Source organism: Hyla sarda, chromosome 1 (assembly GCF_029499605.1).
Source record: "Hyla sarda isolate aHylSar1 chromosome 1, aHylSar1.hap1, whole genome shotgun sequence".
NCBI lineage: Eukaryota > Metazoa > Chordata > Amphibia > Anura > Hylidae > Hyla > Hyla sarda.
The window spans coordinates 348598205-348620193 of NC_079189.1; the positions used below are offsets into that span (position 1 = coordinate 348598205).

Genomic DNA, 21989 nt, shown 5'->3' on the forward strand with positions numbered 1-21989 from the left:
ACATCTTGTCCACAGCCTAATCCTAACCTGTGGCCAACAGTCAGAGATCCAACACAGAACTACACAACTTCCTGGCCCACAAACAGGTAAGAAAAAAAGACACATGCTACACAAACATATAATACATGTCAATTGCAAAAAACATGAACATTAAAAGATGCAATATAGCCAAAAATCTTAACCACCGGAGTACCCCTTTAAGGCCTATTCCCCCTAGGTATTTTCAAGCGGAACTCAGCTTAGGAATGTGGTGCAGAAGCATCCCATTTACATAACAAAAAATTTGCGGCAGATGTCCTGCCATGGGAATTCAAAACCATGGACTGTCAAAAGAATGCACTTGGAAATGCATGGCCATCTAGGAAGACGGCACTTTTCAGATCTGTACAAGCCTGTTGACTATTGAAACTGCCTTTATGTCTATACTTCTCTTCTGGGGTCTTTCCCTCCTCCTTCAAACACTCTATCATAACCCCACTATTGAAAAAACCATCTCTGGACCCGTCCTGTGCAGCCAACTATCGACCCGTCTCAAATCTCCCCTTTATCTCCAAACTCCTGGAACGCTTGGTCTACTCCCACCTTATCCGCTATCTCTCCGAGAACTCTCTCCTTGACCCCTTGCAGTCTGGTTTCCGCTCCCTTCTTTCCACAGAAACGGCCCTAACCAAAGTCACTAACGATCTTCTGACGGCCAAATCAAATGACAATTTCTCTTTACTGATTCTCTTGGACCTGTCTGCGGCTTTTGACACTGTTGATCACCAACTCCTACTCAGTAGTCTCCGCTCCATCGGTCTCAAGGACTCTGCTCTCGCCTGGTTTTCCTCCTATCTCTCTGGCCGCTCCTTTAGCGTCTCGTTTTCTGGCTCTACTTCTTCTCCTCTTCCCCTTGCTGTCGGGGTTCCCCAGAGATCGGTCCTGGGTCCTCTACTCTTTTCACTCTACACATCCCCCATTGGAAAAACAATCAGTAGATTTGGTTTCCAGTACTACCTCTATGCTGATGACACCCTACTCTATACCTCCTCCGCCAACATCACCCCTGCACTCCTACAGAATACCAGTGACTGTCTCTCTGCTGTCTCAGACATCATGTCTTTATATCTGAAACTAAATCTTTCTAAAACAGAACTTCGTTTTTTCTCCATCAACTGATACTGTACCTAACCCTGACATTCCCATCTCGATATGTGGTAATACCATAACTCCCGGGCAGAAAGCTCGCTGTCTTGGAGTTATACTTGACTCTGATCTGTCTTTCACTCCCCATATTCAGTCCCTTTCACGTTCTTGTCACCTGCATCTCAAGAACATTTCCAGAATCCGCCCATTTCTCACTACTGAAACTACTAAAACTCTCATTATTGCTTTGATTCACTTCCGCCTCGACTACTGTAACTCTTTACTAATAGGCCTTCCTTTCTCCAAACTCTCTCCTCTCCATTCCATCCTTTCCATTCAATCCTCAGTCTCACACACAAAGCTCTCCACAATGCTGCACCTCCCTACATCTCCTCTCTCATCTGTCTACCATCCTACACATTATCTCCAATCTGCTAATTATCTCACACTAACATTTTCTATAATCTGAACTTCTCACTCCCGTCTCCAAGAGTTCACTCGTGGTGCACCGGTTCTCTGGAATGCTATACCTCAATCCCTCAGACTCAACAACAACATCCATAGTTTCAAACGTGGCCTAAAAATACATCTCTTCAGACAGGCCTATAACAGTCTTTAATTGGCCTCAACATATCCTCAACATATCCCCACACCTCGTTTGAATAGTTATTGTGTAATATTATGTCTGATACTTGTCTTTGTTTGTACCCCATAATTGTAAGCGCTGCGGAATCTGTAGGCACTATATATATATATATATATAAATAAAATAATAATAATACTTCGAACAGATGAATAGCTAAAGGAACTCATATGTGCAAGGATCCTGCTAACAACTAAGCTTTGTGCAACCCTCATAGGATATGGGCAAACTCTGTCTGACATAGACCCATAGGGAGACTGTCTCTGTACTAGATATGCACACACAGCTTTGATGCATGAGTAATAATATCAGAATGCTTAGGACTTGAGTGGAACATTTGTCATTAGCTTTGTACTGGAGCAAATTCTGAAGCCATCTTATGACCGATAGACGTCAACAGACGTAAAAAATAAATAAATAAGTCAATGTCTGGTGGTGTGAAACCAAACCAATTAACCATACATGGTTTTCAGCTAGTGCCAGCCATCAATGCCAATTTCCTCATCTATTAGTCCAGATGGAGTAAGCATGCTAAAGGAAACCTGCCTCTTAGATTTACGCTATATAACAAACAGCAAAATACACTGCTCAAAAAAAACTAAAGGGAACACTTAAACAACACAATGTAACTCCAAGTCAATCACACTTCTGTGAAATCACACTGTCCAATCAGGAAGCAACACTGACAATCAATTTCACATGCTGTTGTGCAAATGGAACAGACAACAGGTGGAAATTATAGGCAATTAGCAAGACACCCCCAATAAAGGAGTGGTTCTGCAGGTGGTGGCCACAGACCACTTCTAAGTTTCAATGCTTCCTGGCTGATGTTTTGGTCACTTTTGAATGCTGGCTGTGCTTTCACTCTGGTGATGGCACATCAATGCAAGCTGTGGCAAGAAAGTTTGCTGTGTCTGTCAGCATAGTGTCCAGAGCATGGAGGCACTACCTGGAGACAGGCCAGTACATCAGGAGACGTGGAGGAGGACATAGGAGGGCAACAACCCAGCAGCAAGACCACTACCCCCGCCTTTGTCCAAGGAGGAGCACTGCCAGAGCCCTGCTAAATGACCTCCAGCAGGCCACAAATGTGCATGTGTCCACTCAAACGGCCAGATGTTTGGCATTTGCCAGAGAACACCAAGATTGGCAAATTCACCACTGGCGCCCTGTGCTCTTCACATATGAAAGCAGATTCACGCTGAGCACATGTGACAGGCGTGGAGTCGGGAGACGCTGTGGAGAACGTTCTGCTGCCTGCAACATCCTCCAGCATGACCGGTTTGGAGCTGGGTCAATAATGGTGTGGGGTGGCATTTCTTTGGGGCCGTATAGCCCTCCATGTGCTTGCCAGAGGTAGTCTGACTGCCATTAGGTACCAAGATGAGATCCTCAGACCCCTTGTGAGACCATATGCTGGTGCGGTTGGCCCTGGGTTCCTCCTAATGCAAGACAATGCTGGACTTCATGTGGCTGGAGTATGTCAGCAGTTCCTGCAAGAGGAAGGCATTGATGCTATGGAGTGGCCCGCCCATTCCCCAGACCTGAATCCGATTGAGCACATCTGGGACATCATGTCACACTCCATCCACCAACACCACGCTGCACCACCTCATCAGGAGCATGCCCAGGCGTTGTAGTGAGGTCATACGGGCACGAGGAGGCTACACACATTCTACTGAGCCTCATTTTGACTTGTTTTAAGGACATTACATCAAATTTGGATCAGCCTGTAGTGTGGTTTTCCACTTTGATTTTGAGTGTGACTCCATATCCAGACCTCCATGGACTGATAAATTTGATTTCCATAGATTTTTGTGTGATTTTGTTGTCAGTACATTCAACTATATAAAAGATGTATTTCATACAATTAGTTCATTCATTCAGATCTAGGATGTGTTATCTTAGTGTTCCCTTTATTTTTTTGAGCACAGTGTATTATATACCTAAAGGGTAGGGTTAGACATTTGCTACTGCATATTTTCCTGCCCACTGAAGTCAATGGGTAGCAAAATCAGCTGCATTATGGCAAGTGTGACCAGACCCTTATATAACAACATTTCCTACCATAGGTGCATGTTAGCAGTCCCATGAATAAATGTGGAATTTTTTTAGGGATGTCCAGACACCATTTTTTTAAGACCAAGTACAATTACTGATACTTTAATTCTAGTACTCGCCTATACCAAGTAAGAGTACTTTTATTTTAAAGAGGATCTGACCCCAGGGTGACCCGGTCTCTGGCGGTGCTTACTGTGCGGATATGTGGGTTCTTGTTGTGTGCAATGGAGGCGGCTTCTGTAGTATGAGCCAAGATCTCTCTCTTCTCCATTGGACAGAACAGGGAATTTGCATTGGCGCTGACGTTCACATGGTGAGCAGCGACAGAAACCGGGTCACCTGCACTACCTATCTGTAAATTCAAGTTACATGTAAGATTGCCTTTAATAGTAGGTAGTATCCCCTTGTAGGTAGTATAGATAGTTGCAGACATTAGTAGCAGCCCTCCTGTAGACCGCAGCCCCCCCTTGTAGACAGCGCCCCCACCCTCTTGTAGACAGCACCTCCTCTTGTCCCCCTTGTAGACAGCTCCCCAGCAGTGGGACCGTGGCGATCTGACATCTTATCCCCTATCCTTTGGATAGGGGATAAGATGTCTAGGGGCGGAGTACCCCTTTAGCCCCTTCCTTATTAAAAGTTTAAATCACCCCCCTTTTCCCAAATTCCATATAAAAAATATATAAACATAATAAAAATAAACATATGTGGTATCGCCGTGTGCGTAAATGTCCGAACTATAAAAAATATATCGTAAATTAAACCGCACGGTCAAAGGTGTACGCGCGAAAAAATTCCAAAATAGCTTATTTTTGGTCCCTTTTCATACCATAAAAAAAGGAATAAAATGCGATCAAAAAGTCCGATCAAAACAAAAATGGTACAGTTTAAAACTTCAGATCACGGCGCAAAAATTAGCCCTCAAACCACCCTGTACACGGAAAAATTAAAAAGTTATAGGCGTACCAAGAGGACAATTTTAAATGTATTAATTTTCCTGCACGTAGTTATGATTTTTTCAAAAAGTATGACAAAATCCAACCTATATAAGTAGGGTATCATTTTAATTGTATGGACCTAAAGAATAAAGATAAGGTGTCATTTTTACCGAAAAATGTACGGCGTAGAAACAGAAGCCCCCAAAATTTACAAAATGGTGTTTTTTCTTCAATTTTGTCGCACAATGAATTTTTTTCCGTTTCGCCGTAGATTTTTGGGTAAAATGACTGATGCCATTATAAAGTAGAATTGGTGGCGCAAAAAATAAGCCATCATATGGATTTTTAGGTGCAAAATTGAAAGGGTTATGATTTTTTAAATGTAAGGAGGAAAAAACGAAAACCGCTTGGTGCTTAAGGGGTTAAATACTAAAAGTCAGTGTTTCCCAACCAGGGTGCCTGCAGTTATTGCAAAACTACAACTCCCTGCATGCCCAGACAGCCAATGGCTGTCCGGGCATGCTGGATGTTGTAGTTTCACAAGAGCTGTAGGCACCCTGGTAGAAAAACACTGAGCTAAGTAAAAGGGCGCAGGGAGAAAAATAAAAAAACCTTCTGCTCATCTACTCCCAATCCCTGGAGATCCAGTTTCCCTCGGTGCGGTCCAGTGTCTCCTCTCTTCACCATTCAACTAGTAGGACCTTTCCCTTTTCAGCCAATCATTGGCCGCAGCAGTGTCACGTGTCAAGCCAGTGATTGGCCGATGGGGAAAGGTCTTTTTCAGCAGCAAACACATTAGGTTTCCCGGATCCGGTGGGAGATTGTGACAGGGGGGAGTGAAAGAGGAGGATATGTGACAGGGGGGGGAGAATGTGACATAGAAGGGGAAAATGTGATAAGGGGGAATGTGACAGGGGGAGATAGAAATTAAATGGGGAGATGTGAAATGAAGACAAAAGGACTCCCCAGAGAGAGCAGGGATCAATTGACTAAATTACACAAACCCAGGGTCTAAGCCCGGGACACAAGAACCCTTTATATACCCCCCTAATAAAATATAACTTTTATTCCAATATTATGATAAGATGTGACTCAAGATTAAAATCATAGACACACAGTTCCAGAAGTACCAATAATTAGGGGTAAACCACTTGTGTGTAGTTCATAGGGTCTGCAGTCCCCTAAGTTTACTGGACTATTGTGTGTACTATTGTTTAAAATCAGCACATTTGCTGCCCTCAACTAGTTTCGGTGCACCAGCACCGTCCTCAGGAGGATATGTGGCAAACACCCCTCCACGTGTGCACTGAAGCCTTTTATATCCTCTGTATGACACCTCATCATTGAGCGTCCATGGTAACCACTAATGAGCACCAACATAACATGTTGTCCAATGTATGAGCTGCTACCATTTACTCATCCACCTATCAGGGACCTGTAATAAGGTGATGTCATGATCCCCTGTCATATCGGTGCGCTGTTACGCTATCATCGCGAGACCTCCGCACTGTCCCATGCGCGGACTTAAACCGTGTGTCTCTGGCATCTCCGTCTCGCGCAAGCGCAGACTTAGTATACAAGCCCTAAGCGTATCGCTCTCCTATTCACCTCGCACTTGCACGAGAACTTAGAACAGTCTTCCACTCACTAGTTCAGTCTCGCGCATGCGTGTAAACTTAGTATACTTAGGGAGCCTATCGCTCTCCTATTACTTTTGTGGAAGCGCAAAACCATAAGGCTGACTTACTGACTATACATATGTATATGTATGTAAATGCCTGTTTATCCCAGTTTTGTTAAATGTGTCCATATTAATGCCAATGCAAATGTTCACCAATATACCAACACAAAGTTGATTATTAATATGTGGTAAGTTACTGTTCTACTGTCTCATACACCAATTGCTTTATCTTATAGGTTCATTAATTTACATCCTACAATTGAATGGTAAGTAGTGAGCTCCTATTGCACTTGCTCATGTATGGGTAGCATCTTATTCCTAATCCCAGGTCAATCTTCAACTCCATAAACCATAACAATGATGAATAATCATCATAATTAATGCGAGGTCACTAAAGGGGAAGTTCCAAACATGTGTGATATACCTTATTCCCTACTGGGATTATCTCTACAACAAGTGGTTGAGGAGCCAACGCGGAAGGAGGCCATTTTGGATTTGGTATTCACAAATGGGGATTTGGTATACGATGTTATTGTTGGCGAAAGCTTGGGATCTAGTGATCACCAATCAGTGTGGTTTAATATAAGAACAGTGAAGGAGTCACACCACACAAAAACAAAAGTTTTAGATTTTAGAAAAACAGACTTTTCAAAAATGAGATTAGTCATAAATGAGTCCCTATCAGACTGGAACAAATTACATGGAGTTCTGGAGAAATGGGACTACTTAAAAGACGCTTTATTGAAGGCAACAGAAAATTGCACTAGACTTGTCAGTAAAAGCAAAAAAAGGAAGAGACCACTGTGGTACTCAGCAGAAGTGGCCAAAATCATAAAAAACTAAAAACTAGCATTTAGTAATTATAAAACAACCCAAAGCAATGAAGACCGGGAAATCTACAAGACTAGGCAGAAAGAGGCCAAGCAAGTTATAAGAACTTGTAAAGCACAGGCTCAGTCTGAGTAAAAAAGGGGATAAGACATTCTTCAGATATATAAATGAAAAAGGAAATCAAAACAAGGAATAACTAAATTAAAAACAAAGGAAGGAAGGTATGTAGAAGAGAATAAGGGGCTAGCCGACTGCCTTAATGAATACTTCTGTTCAGTTTTTAGGGAAGAAAAAGAAGGAAAAGGACCTCCATTAGAGAGAAAAACTAAGGAATCGTTTGATGCATGTGTCTTTACAGAGGAAGAGGTTCTACGTTTGCTTTCTAAAGTGTAGACAAATAAATCACAGGGGCCTGATGGGATACACACAAAATTATTAAAAGAGTTTAGTGGTGAGCTAGCAAAACCGTTAGCAGATTTATTTAACCAATCAATGGTAACAGGAGCCGTCCCGGAAGATTGGAAATTCGCAAATGTTGTGCCCATTCACAAGAAAGTTAGTAAGGAGGAATCAAGCAACTATAGGCCAGTAAGTCTGACATCAATAGTGGGGAAATTAATGGAAACCCTACTAAAGTATAGGATTGTGGAACATCTAAAATCCCATGGATTGCAAGATGAAAAACAACATGGGTTTACTTCAGGGAGATCATGTCAAACAAATCTTATTGATTTTTTTTGACTGGGGGACTAAAATAATAGATGGCGGAGGGGCAGTAGACATCGCATATCTAGATTTTAGTAAGGCTTTTGACACTGTCGCACATAGAAGACTAAACTACCGTCATTGAGCTTGGACTCCAATATTGTTGAGTGGATTAGGCAGTGGCTGAGTAAGGCTGGGTTCACACTACGTTTTCTCCCATACGGGAGCGCATACGGCAGGGGGGAGCTAAAACCTCGCGCTCCCGTATGCCTTCGTATGCGCTCCCGTATGTCATTCATTTCAATGAGCCGGCCGGAGTGAAACGTTCGGTCCGGTCGGCTCATTTTTGCGCCGTATGCGCTTTTACAACCGGACCTAAAACCGTGGATGACCACAGTTTTAGGTCCGGTTGTAATAGCGCATACGGCGCAAAAATGAGCCGACCGAACGTTTCACTCCGGGCGGCTCATTGAAATGAATGACATACGGGAGCGCATACGCATGTTGTAACAGACAACAGAGGGTTGTAGTCAATGGAGAATATTCAGAGCAAGGTCTTGTCACCAGTGGGATACCTCAGGGATCTGTACTGGGACCAATATTGTTTAATATCTTCATTAGCGATATTACAAAAGGTCTCAATGGTAAGGTATGTCTTTTTGCTGATGACACAAAGATATGTAACAGGGTTGATGTTCCTTTAGGGATCCGCCAAATGGGAAAGGATTTAGGCAAACTAGAAGAATGGTCAGAACTCTGGCAACTGAAATTTTATGTGGATAAGTTCAAGATAATGCACCTGGGGCGTAAAAATCCTCAGGCAGAATATAGATTATTTGACACAGCCTCTGAGGAGAGGGATTTAGGAGTAATTATTTCAGAAGACTTAAAGGTAGGAAGACAATGTAATAGAGCAGCAGGAAACGCTAGCAGAATGCTTGGATGTACAGGGAGAGGTATAAGCAGTAGAAAGAGAGAAGTGCTCATGCCGCTGTACAGAACACTGGTGAGACCTCAATTGGAGTATTGTGCGCAGTACTGGAGGCCGTATCTCCAGAAGGATATAGATATTCTAGAGAGAGTTCAAAGAAGAGCTACTAAACTAGTACATGGATTGCAGGATAAAACGTACCAGGAAAGGTTAAAGGACCTTAACCTGTATAGCTTGGAAGAAAGAAGAGACAGAGGGGATATGATAGAGACTTTTAAATACATAAAAGGGTATCAACATGGTAAAGGAGGAGAGCATATTTAAAAGAAGAAAAACTACCACAAGAGGACATAGTTTTAAATTAGAGGGGCAAAGGTTTAAAAGTAATATCAGGAAGTATTACCTTACTGAGAGAGTAGTGGATGCATGGAATAGCCTTCCTGCAGAAGTGGTCGCTGCAAATACAGTGAAGGAGTTTAAACATGCATGGGATAAGCATAAGGCTATCCTTCATATAAGATAGGGCCAGGGACTATTCATAGTATTCAGATTATTGGGCAGACTAGATGGGCCAAATGGTTCTTCTCTGCCGACACATTCTATGTTTCTATGTTACCTTGATTTCCATCACCAAACCAAATCTAAAACAAATAAAAATCTCAGAAATATCTGTAAATAATGCCAGCAAATTCCGGTCAGCACAATTAATAGTGAATCCTATATTATATTCAAATTTTTGCCATATATAAACCAAGAAATACAAAATAAAATTGGTTACAATTGATCAAAAAGTCAGAAAAATAATAAAATATAACAATACATTATATAATAATATAATGAAAATAAATAAGTGACATAGTACTCTCAAATAAATACCCCATATATAATTAATCAAAAATTATAATTATCCCACAAGATATAACACACACTTTTCTAACCTGATACTAGTAAGGCATAACCCAAGATATAACACATAAAACATAAAAGGGTATGACACAATGCATATCACACACTTTTCTTACCTGATGCTGATAAGGCATCTTATCGATATAACATCATCCCTATCCAAGATAGGATCAGAGTCAGGATTAGCTCCACCCTCTAGGTTACTCTCGTGGAAACTCAAATTATTGAACAAATTCATAAATATTAGTCACAGGATATAATAATTGGCTATGAATTAAAAATAGGGGTTAAAAAAATCGTCACATTATAACTATGTACGAGGGATTACTCCCTATCATTAGGACTACTCCAAGAATGCGGCAAAAGAGAAACCCTCATTCAATCCTTGTGGGGACATACTCTTAAGTCTATAAATCCAGCGGGCCTCCTCTTTTAATAGTAGCCTGTCAATATCGCCTTGTCTTGCTCCCAATTTAAGCTGGCATAATCCTAGAAATTGTAAATCTTTGATGTTACTGTTATGTACCAATTGCATATGGCGAGATAGGAGGTGTTTCTTTTCTAGTTCTGATAGAGCTCAGATGTTGGGAAATGCGCCGTTTAAATTCTTGTGTGGTCTTACCCACATAGACTCTCGGACACGAGCAAATAGAAATGTAGACGATATTTTTACTGTTGATAAATTGTCTAATCTCGTATGTCCGAGAGTCAATGGGTTTAGTAAAATGTTTCGTTTTAATATGTGCGCAAAAGGTACAGTGGCTGCATGGGAAACAGCCTACTGCCTTGTTACTCAGCCAAGTCTCGCTGGGGCCCGTAATATCCAAATGGCTATGGACCAGTAGGTCCTTTAGATTTGGCCCTCTTCTGTAAGTAATACTCGGTTTTGCTCCTATCAAGGGCAAAAGATCTCTGTCAGAGGTCAGGAGATGCCCATTCTTTCAAAGGATCCCCATTATCTTGTGAGTATATCCATCAAATGAACCGATACAACGTATTCCGTTAGATTGTTCTTGTTGATTTGAAGAGGTAAGTATCGTTCTTTGGTCTGTCATTTTCGCTTGTCTATATGCCCTCTTTACGTATTTTTGGGGGTAATTCCTCTGCCGAAATCTATAAAAAAGTTTTTTACTCTTTTCCTCAAATCTATGGTCTTCGGAGCAATTGTGGCGTGCCCACAGATATTGACCAATTGGGATGCTGGCTTTCAATCGTGGTGGATGCCAGCTTTCCCAATGCAACAAAGCATTCGCTGACGTGGGTTTACGATATACCTGTGTTTGAATGTTTAGATGTTCATCAATGTAAATGTGGAGGTCCAAGAAATTAATCGAGGAACCACCCACTTCGCTGGTGAATACCATCCCTAAATCATTAGTGTTTAAAATGTGAACAAAATCAGTGAAAAGTGAAATATCTCCGTCCCAAAGAATAAGGACATCATCGATATTTCTCCCCCAGAAAGTGATATGATCAGTGAAAGAACTCAAAGCCTCAACAAAAACAACAGTGTCTTCCCACCACCCTAAAAATAAGTTAGCATAAGTAGGTGCACAAGAAGACCCCATAGCGGTACCCTGTGTTTCGTGAAAGAAGGTGCCATTGAAAAGAAAATAATTGTGTGCGAGAATAAATCTTAATAAATCAATAAGAAAATTATTGTGTCTTGAGAAAATGTGCTTTTAGTGTTTAAGAAATGTGTCACAGCGGTGATGCCCAAGTCGTGCTGTATATTAGTATAAAGACTCTCGACGTCAAGGCTGGCAAGTATAGTTGTCTTTGTCACCACTATATCCTGTAACTTCAAGACAGTGTCTTTAGTATCTTTAAGATACGAAGGTAATGTTGCCACAAAAGGGGCCAGCACCCTATCCACATAGATACTCGCCCCCTGTGTGAGACAACTATTGCCTGAGACTATAGGCCTCCCGCGAATTGGTGTAGTGTTCTTATGCGTTTTTGGTAACGCATAGAACATTGAGATGGTCGGATGTGCATTGTACAAAAATTTATGTTCTTCATTTGATATAAGTGACTGTTCTTTTGCTTGTGTCAATATTTTAAATTGGGCCAGGTATTCACTGGTTGGATCAGATGTTAAAATCTCATATTTATCGTGATATGAAAGTAATACCATTACCATGGAGACATAATCGGACCGGTCCATAACCACCACATTACCCCCCTTATCGGAGGGTTTTATGATTATGGACTGGTCCGATATCAATGTCTCCAGGGCCTGTCGTTCACCCGTCTACATTGCTATTTGCTCGTGTCCGAGAGTCTATGTGGGTAAGACCACACAAGAATTTAAACGGCGCATTTCCCAACATCTGAGCTCAATCAAAACTAGAAAAGAAACACCTCTATCTCGCCATATGAAATTGGTACATAACAGTAACATCAAAGATTTACAATTTCTAGGATTATGCCAGCTTAAATTGGGAGCGAGACAAGGCGATATTGACAGGCTACTATTGAAGGAGGAGGCCCGCTGGATTTATAGACTTAAGAGTATGTCTCCACAAGGATTGAATGAGGGTTTCTCTTTTGCCGCATTCTTGGAGTAGTCCTAATGATAGGGAGAAATCCCTCGTACATAGTTATAATTTGACAATTTTTTAACACCTATTTTTAATTCATAGCCAATTATTATATCCTGTAACTAATATTTATGAATTTGTTCAATAATTTGGGTTTCCACGAGAGTAACCTAGAGGGTGGAGCTAATCCTGACTCTGATCCTATCTTGGATAGGGATGATGATATATTGATAAGATGCCTTATCAGCATCAGGTAAGAAAAGTGTGTGATATGCATTGTGTCATACCCTTTTATGTTTTATGTGTTATATCTTGGGTTATGTCTGACTAGTATCAGGTTAGAAAAGTGTGTGTTATATCTTGTGGGATAATTTTATTTTTACCTAACTATATATAGGGCATTCATATGAGTGCACTATGTCACCTAGTAATCAAGTAAGAAAAGTGTGTGTTATACTTTGTGGGACAATTACAATTTTTGATTAATTATATATGGGGTATTTATTTGAGTGTACTATGTCACTTATTTATTTTCATTACATTATATAATGTATTGCTTATATTTTATTATTTTCTGACATTTTGATCAATTGTAACCAATTTTATTTTGTATTTCTTGGTTTATATATGGCAAAAATTTTAATATAATATAGGATTCACTGTTAATTGTGCTGACCGGAATTTGCTGGCATTATTTACAGATATTTCTGAGGTCTTCATTTGTTTTATATTGGGTTTGGTGATGGAAATAGAGGTATATCACACATGTTTGGAACTTCCCCTATAGTGACCTCGCATTAATTATGATGATTATTCATCATTGTTATGGTTTATGGAGTTGAAGATTGACCTGGGATTAGGAATAAGATGCTACCCATACATGAGCAAGTGCAATAGGAGCTCACTACTTACCATTCAATTGTAGGATGTAGGAGAGCGATACGCTTCGGGCTTGTATACTGAGTCTGCGTGCTTGCGCGAGACGGAGATGCCAGAGACACACGGTTTAAGTCCGCGCATGGGACAGTGCGGAGGTCTTGCGATGATAGCGTAACGGCGCACCGATATGACAGGGTATCATGACATCACCTTATTACAGGTCCCTGATAGGTGGATGAGTAAATGGTAGCAGCTCATACATTGGACAACATGTTATGTTGGTGCTCATTAGTGGTTACCATGGACGCTCAATGATGAGGTGTCACACAGAGGATATAAAAGGCTTCAGTGCACACGTGGAGGGGTGTTTGCCACATATCCTACTGAGGACGGTGCTGGTGCACCGAAACTAGTTGAGCAAATGTGCTGATTTTAAACAATAGTACACACAATAGTCCAGTAAACTTAGGGGACTGCAGACCCTATGAACTACACACAAGTGGTTTACCCCTAATTATTGGTACTTCTGGAACTGTGTGTCTATGATTTTAATCTTGAGTCACGTCTTATCATAATATTGGAATAAAAGTTATATTTTATTAGGGGGTGTATATAAAGGGTTCTTGTGCCCCGGGCTTAGGCCCTAGGTTTGTTTAATTGAGATGTGAAATGGGCAGTGGGCATAAAACGGGTGGATAGTTGTAAAATGGAAGAGATTGGACATGAAATGGCGGGATTTCACCTTTTATTTATTATATCGCATCGCATATAGAAATCGCAATATTTAGGCCCATAATCGCAAATTTTCCCCATATCGTGCAGCCCTACTTGCACTTACATATTTTGGGGGAGTTTGGGCTAAAAAGCTTTGAGCAGATGTAATGCTACTTTTACATGTCCATTAGAGTAATTTTTTCTCCATAGATTTTGCAATATAACTTGCATTTTAACATGCAATAAAATAACAGTGTGAAAAGAATACCTTGTCTTCATGTAAACCTCTGCTCATTCTGGGCCAAGTAGTCATATGGGCAAAATGAGCAAAGATTTTCAAGAGTAAATAATGTTATCCTAGAATTTTTCCCATACAACTATATATGTCGTCTGCTCAGCACCTTTTGCTCTATAACATAATGCCTAAAGATTGGCCTAGACGTGACAGGTTTCCTTTAAATACAGTGATTTTTTTAAGTGCAGAAACCCTGCACATTTTATGCAACTGAACTGCAGCAGATCTGCGGTGTGTGTATACATACCGTTAACCCTTTCCTGACCCAAGACGTATGTGTATGTCATGCCCCCTCCCATAGACTTGCATTGAGTGGACAGGGCGTGACATCACGAGGGGGCGGAGCCAGGACTTCACGATACTCCGTCCCCTGCACCGTCCGTCCTCGCTCTGCGCAGCTGAGAAACGGGGTTGCTGCAGGAGAGATCACGGAGGTTTAATGTGCAGGACTTTGTGCTGCAGATTTCAATGTAAACTGAATGACTGAGCACAGCTTGAAATCGTGTGCATCAAATCTGCGCAGAATACTGTGCGTGTGAATTAAAGGGAAACCATGTTCACCCACACTTAACCCAATGCACTGAGTTATAGTATGGGTTAAGAGCATTAAATATAAATTGAAACTATTTTTTATTTTTTATCATAAAATGAAAAAAATTATCAAAGATTGGTATCATTAGAAATGTACTGACCCATAGAATAAAGTTAGCCTGTCAGTTTTACCACAGGACAGACTTCAAAAAAATTATTGGCCTGCAAATTTACACAATTGCATTTTGTGTTCAATTTTTCCCTACAAATAATTTTTTTCTGGCTTCATAATACATAATGTGATCAAATAATGGGTGCCAGTGGCAATTACAAATATTTAGCGAACGGAATGAGTGAACGGAGCACCCCCTTACGTAGCTCCGAAAGCTGATGTGTCACAGGGTGAGGAGGAAGAAAACTTAAGCCACACATCAAAATTTTTGGGGGGGGGGGGGGGGGGGAAGGGGGACAAGAAAGGAGTTAAAAGTAGACAGTCTGTCAGAAGTTTTGGGCCCTCAACACTGCCGACAGCTCCATATGGAGGACAGGAAGAGGAACTGAAACATACCTTAAAGGGGTATTCCAGAAAAATACTTTTTTATATTTATCAACTGGCTCCAGAAAGTTAAACAGATTTGTAAATTACTTCTATTAAAAAAATCTTAATCCTTTCAGTACTTATGAGCTTCTGAACTTAAGGTTGTTCTTTTCTGTCTAAGTGCTCTCTGATGACACAGATAGAAAAGAACAACCTTAACTTCAGAAGCTCATAAGTACTGAAAGGATTAAGATTTTTAATAGAAGTAATTTACAAATCTGTTTAACTTTCTGGAGCCAGTTGATTTATATAAAAAAGTTTTTTCCTGGAATACCCATTTAAGTTCTGTTCAAGCAGGTTGCGTGATTGAATATAAATAAGTCTTGCAATAGCAGTACCCATAACTTCTACAAGTGCCCAGTAGTTGAGCCCCTTCAACACAAACATCCAGAGTGATACGCTGGCCCCTTCTTTCAGGCTCTGAGTGACGATTTTAGAAGTTTCCTTTAAAGGGGAACCTGCTGCCCAGCTCTCCCTATGCACCCCATCCATTCATCTCTATGGGAGTCTCGGAGATAAAGCGTTTGCGTATAAACAACTCCCCCATAGAGATGCTCCCCCACACTGCTTTGTGCGATGGCTAACACCGCTCCGTGCATGGATCGGTGGGCGCGGGAGTCCTACCCGTCAGACAAAGAGCCCCTAAGCCCCCCTCCCCAGGAAGATATTGATCCGCTATCCTATGAATAGAGGATAAGTAGATAAGTACTTGAGTTCCCCTTTAAGTTCACATCTTGACATTCCAGTGACAAAAAAAAAAAATCACTGCCCAGTTCACATTCAGCTACAGGGGCACTGTTTTCTTCATTACAGGTATATGCATGCTTGTACAGGCACAGGCCCCATTCATCTTAATGTCCTGTGTGTAGTCGAGTACGATTGGGTCATTTCCCGTGCGTATGCAAGTTGTGGCTGGGACTGAGAAGTGTCACTTGCAGCACTTTTAAGTCAGACACAATGGTGGAGATTTATCAAAACCTGTGCAAAGGAAAAGTTGTCCAGTTGCCCATAGCAACCAGATTTCTTATTTCATTTTGCATAGGCCTTGTTAAAAAATGAAAGAAGCAAGCTGATTGGTTGCTATGGGCAACTTTTTGTCTGCACAGGTTTGATAAATCTCCCCCAATTTGTATACGCTTAGAAATTGATACAAATACAAACATACAAACATTGATACAAACATTTATCATTGTTGCTTTGGTAAGGCTGCATTCACAGCTCTTTTCAGCCTATGGTTACCCGGATCCAGCTGGGGGAGGGGAAAACCCGGGGAGATGAGACAGGGGGAAATAATGAGGGGGGGGGATGAGACAGGGGGAAATGATGAGGGGGAAATGAGGGGGGAATGATGAGGGGGGGAATGATGGGGGGACATGATGAGAGGGTGGGGGGGATGATGAGACAGGGTGGGGGGGGGATGATGAGGGACATGATGAGACAGGATGGGGGGATGATGAGACAGGGTGGGGGGGAGAATTAGGGGGAATGATGAGGGACATTATGAGACAGGGTGCGGGGATGATGAGGGACATGATGAGACTGGGGGAAATGATGGGGGACATGACGAGACTGATGGTGGGGGAGGCACTAAAGGCTTAATGTCTGTATGGCTAGTGGTGGTCTATGACAGGGGGAAATGATGAGACATGGGGGGGATGATGAGACATGGGGGGTGGCGATGAGAAGGGTAAATGTGGCACAGGGACTGATAAAAGAGAAGGAATGATGTGGCAGTGGAGGCGACGGGACCAAACTGAGGTGCAGAAGAAAACAAAGATGGGGGGGGGGGAGGGGATGATGTGGCATTTAGTCCAAGTCATTTATTTTACATTTTATGTTTTTTACTTAAATTTCCCTGTTAAAATGGGGGTGCATGTTATACGCCAGTGCGTGTTACACGCCGATAAATACGGGTACATTTTTTTTTTCATCACTTTTTTCACCCTAAATGTACTAAACCATCTTTTGTTTTTCTTCTCATTTCAGATCCGTGTATCATGTGGACTACGATAACCAGCGTTTTTTTTAACCCCTTAACGACATGTGCCGTAAATGTACAGCGCTGCATAGTGTCACTTAGCGCACAGCGCCGCACATTTACGGCGCTGCTGTGATGCGAGTGCAGGAGATGCGTTCGCTTCATTCCCGGCGGGTTCCGGCGGCTGTCCGCTGATGTCTGCCATTAACCCCTCAGATGCCGGGATCAATACAGATTACGGCATCTGCGGTAGTGCAGCATTTATAATGGCTGAACTGCTCGCCCGCGGCACTGCCACAGTGATCAGATCGGCCAAGATGGCGGACAGAGGTCCCCTCACCTGCCTCCGTTTGTCTCCCTGGGTCTTCTGTACTGATCTGCCTTTCAGCAGACCAGAGCAGAAGATCGCCGATAATACTGATCAGTGCTATGCCCTATACATAGCACTGAACAGTATTAGCAATCTAATGTTTGCTATAAGTAGTCCCCTATGGGGACATAAAAAGTGTAAAATAAATATTAAAAATAGTTGTTGTTTTTTTTTTAAATAATGAAAAAAAAATTTGAAAAATCCCCTCCCCCAAAAAAGTTTAAAATCACCCCTTTTCCCCATATAAATACAAAAAAGTGTAAAAATACGATAAATAACAAACATATTTGATATCACCGCGTGCGTAAATGTCCGGACTATAAATATATAAATGTTAATGATGCCGTACGACGTTAACGTGAAAAAAAAAATTATAATTAAAAAATGTCAGCTTTTTTGTTACATCAAACTGCAAATTTTTTTCATGAAAAACGATCAAAAAAATCAAAATAGGTGGTCAAAATAGGGCAATTTTAAACATACTGATTTTGTAAAAAAAAGTTGAGATTTTTTAACAGCAGTACAATAATAGAAAACTATGTAATCATAGATATCATTTTAATCATATTGACCCACAGAATAAACAAAACATGTAATTTTTACCACAACGTGTACAGTGCAAAAAAAAAAAAAAAATTAGCAAAATTTTTTGGGTTTAAATTTCCTTACACAAAAAATATTTTTTGGGATTTACCATACATTTTAGGGTAAAATGAGTGATGTCATTACAAAGTACAACTGGTCACGCAAAAAACAAGCCCTTATATGCGTCTGGGAATTGAAATATTAAAGAGTTAGGAAAAAATGAAAATGCAAAAACAAAATTGTCTTTGTCCTCAGGGGTTATCATTAATAAAATGGTTAACAAGGGCTTGTGGGGAATTATTTTTTTTAAATAAAAGTTTTAAAAATGTGTTTTTTTTTTACTTTACAGCCTTAGTAATAGAAGCTGTCTTATAGACTGAATCCATTACTAAGCCAGGGCTTAGCATTCGCCCCAAAAACACCTAGTGCTAACCCCCAATTATTACCCTGGTACCCACCGCCACAGGGGTTCCAGGAAGAGCCGGTACCAACAGGCCCGGAGGATAAAAAATAGCGCTCCTGGGCCTAGGCGGTAACAGGCTGGCATTACAATAATTAATTAGGTAACAATGGTCCTTGCCCACCCTGGTAACGTCAGGCTGTTGCTGTTTAGTTGGTTTCTGGCTGAGAAACGTGGGGAACGCGACACGTTTTAGATTTTTTCCATAAATAATTAAATATAAAAAAAACAAAAACGCATAGGGTAATCGATTTTCATTCTCAGCCAGGCCTGTTGGTACTGGCTCTTCCCGGCACCCCTGTGGTAGTGGGTATCGGGGTAATTCGGCGTTAGCAAAAGCTGTTTTGGGGGCTAACGCTAAGCCTCAGCTTAGTAATGGGTTCAGTCTACAAGACGGCTTCCACTACTAAAGTAAATAAAAAGACAACACATTTAAAAAAAACTTTTATTAAAAAAATAAATAAAAACACTCCCCTACAAGCCCACGTTAACCATTTTATTAACATTTAAGAAAAAACGCTGGTCATCGTAGTAGTCCACCGAATCGGAAGTAGTCCACAGGATACAGGGATCTGAAATGATAAGAAAACAAAAAAAAAACACGGAAAATAAGTTAGTACATTTAATGTTACCCGCCTGCACATCTCCCGCCTGCCACTGCAAGACTATAACTCCCAGCATGTCCTCACTGTAAGGGAAAGCTGGGAGTTGTAGTCATGCGACGGCGGGCTGATGGGAGATGTGCAGGCAGGTGACAAGCAAGTCAGGGAAGCTTGTCACCCACTCGCACATCTTCTGCTGCCCGCGCAGCACAACTTCAACTCCCAGCATGCCCTTGCAGTAAGGACATGCTGGGAGTTATAGTTGTGCAGAGTGGGCGGGAGATGTGCAGACGGGTGACAAGCTTGTCACCTGCCCCACCGCATGACAAACTCCCAGAATGCCTTTACAGTAAGGACATGCTGGGAGCTGTAGTCTTGTTACACAGGCAGGCGAGAGATGTACTTGTCACCCGCCCCTGCCACACGACTACAACTCCCAGCATGTCCTTACTGTATGGGCATGCTGGGAGTTGGAGTTGTGTTGTGCGGACGGAAGATGTGCGGGCAGGTTGCAAGCTTGTCACCTGCCCGCACATCTTCCGCCCACGCTGCACCACTCCAACTCCCAGCATGGCCTTACTGTAAGGGCATGCTGGGAGTTGTAGTAGCATGAAGCGAGCGGGTGACCTGGCTTCCCAGCGGGGAAAATGAAGTTACGGCACTGTAACTTCATATTTCCCTCTGGCAGCTGTGACTGGCCATGAGGTCTGGACCAATCACACGACTGCCCGGGAAATATGAGATTACAGTGCTGTAATTTCATATTCCTGTTGGCCAGCTCGGCTCCCCAGCCACCTGTCCCTATCTACCACCCGCACACTAAATCCCAGCATGTCCTCGCTGTAAGAGCATGCTAGGAGTTGTAGTTCTGCAACAGCTTTTGGGTGGGTGATAGCTGCGGGCGGGTGGCCGGGAAGCTGAGCTGCGCAAAAAGTCGAACAAAAGTCAAGTTTGTAAGCCAGGTCTGACCTGGCTTACACCTGCGACTTTTTGAAGGGAACTTGCGCTTTTAAAAAAAAAAAAAAATTTTTTGCTTAACCCCTTAAGGACCGAGGGTTTTTCCGTTTTTGCATTTTCGTTTCTTCCTCCTTGCCTTTAAAAAAATCAGAACACCTTATCTTTATTCTGTAGGTTCATACGATTAAAATGATACCCTACTTATATAGGTTTGATTTTGTCGTACTTCTGTAAAAAATCATAACTACATGCAGGAAAATGTATACGTTTAAAAATGTCATCTTCTGACCCCTATAACTTTTTTATTTTTCCGTGTATGGTGCGGTATGAGGGCTCATTTTTTGCGCCGTGATCTGAAGTTTTTAGCGGCATTGATAGGACTTATAGGACTATTTTGGACTTTGGAATTTTTTGGCGCGTACGCCATTGACCGTGCGGTTTAATTAACAATATATTTTTATAATTTGGACATTTACGCACACAGCGATACCATATGTGTTTATTTTTATTTACACAGTTTTTTTTTTTATGGGAAAAGGGGGGTGATTCAAACTTTTAAAAGGGAAGGGGTTAAATGATCTTTATTCACTTTTTTTTGCAGTGTTATAGCTCCCATAGGGACCTATAACAATGCACACACTAATCTCTCACATTGATCACTGGTTTCTCATAGGAAACCAGTGATCGATGATTCTGCTCTTTCAAAACTACAACTCCCAGCATGCCTCCTGTTGTCCGAGCATGCTGTGAGTTGTAGTTTTGAAACAGCTGGAGCCCCCCTGGTTGGAAAACACTGGGATAAGTAGAAAGTAGTGACCTCCCCTACAGAGTAATATAACATATGTACTTACCTGCACAGGCTCTTCAGCTCCGCGGCAATGCCCGCCGTACAGCCCAGCTCCGCCGCCAGCTCGTCTTCCCCCACGTCCACACAGGGCTCCTCCGCCAGACTCAGGTCGCAGTTACTCAGGGTCTGTCTCCATAGGTGACCAAAGGAGCCCACGTGTATCTTCTTGGTGTTCACATTTGTCACCTCGTACACTGGAATGTTTTCATCCATTTCCCCCGCCATTGTACCGGGAACCCCCCGCTACTCGCAAGGCATTCCGGGGATTGTAGTCCATGATGTATTTCAACGTCAGTCCCAGATGGCTTTTGAAACTACAGAACCCAGAAGTCTTTGCGTCTAATCAACAACAAAGTGTGCTGTCATTTTAGCAGTGAATGTGCAGATAAGAATGTACATATAGGAATACGAGAAATATCACCCTGCTTCAATACAAGGAGAATTACACATCTATATACTGTAGTAGTTGTAGTACTGTTAAAGAATCAATTATATTAAAATGTTATTAAAGAATCTATTCTATTAAAATATTAAAAATGTTAACCTTCTTAAAGGAAATGTGTAATTTCTTGATATTCCTGGCTGTAATAGCTGAAAAGGTCAAAAGATGCTAATTCCAAAGTTATATAAACATAGCAAACATAATATTACCCACGAGCTATACAGCTTCCGTGTTTTTTTTATCACATTTATTTTTTTTTTTTATTTAATTTTCACTTTATTGTTGTTAAGGTTTTTTATATATATATATTTCATGTTCCTTTTATTTTTTAAATTTTTTAATTTTTTCACATTTTATTTAAAAAATTTTT

General features: G+C 41.5%; 1 protein-coding gene across 1 annotated transcript in view; it reads right to left on the reverse strand.

The window, feature by feature from the left end:
* The window catches only part of SNAPC3 (small nuclear RNA activating complex polypeptide 3), a 110806-nt gene extending 89244 nt beyond the window's left edge, over positions 1 to 21562 (reverse strand). Inside the window, exon 1 of the mRNA XM_056521154.1 lies at positions 21182 to 21562. Coding sequence (XP_056377129.1) covers positions 21182 to 21402 — 221 coding nt within the window. The 5' untranslated portion in view covers positions 21403 to 21562. The remainder of the gene's footprint in view (positions 1 to 21181) is intronic.
* Between the last annotated feature and the right edge of the window lie 427 nt (positions 21563 to 21989).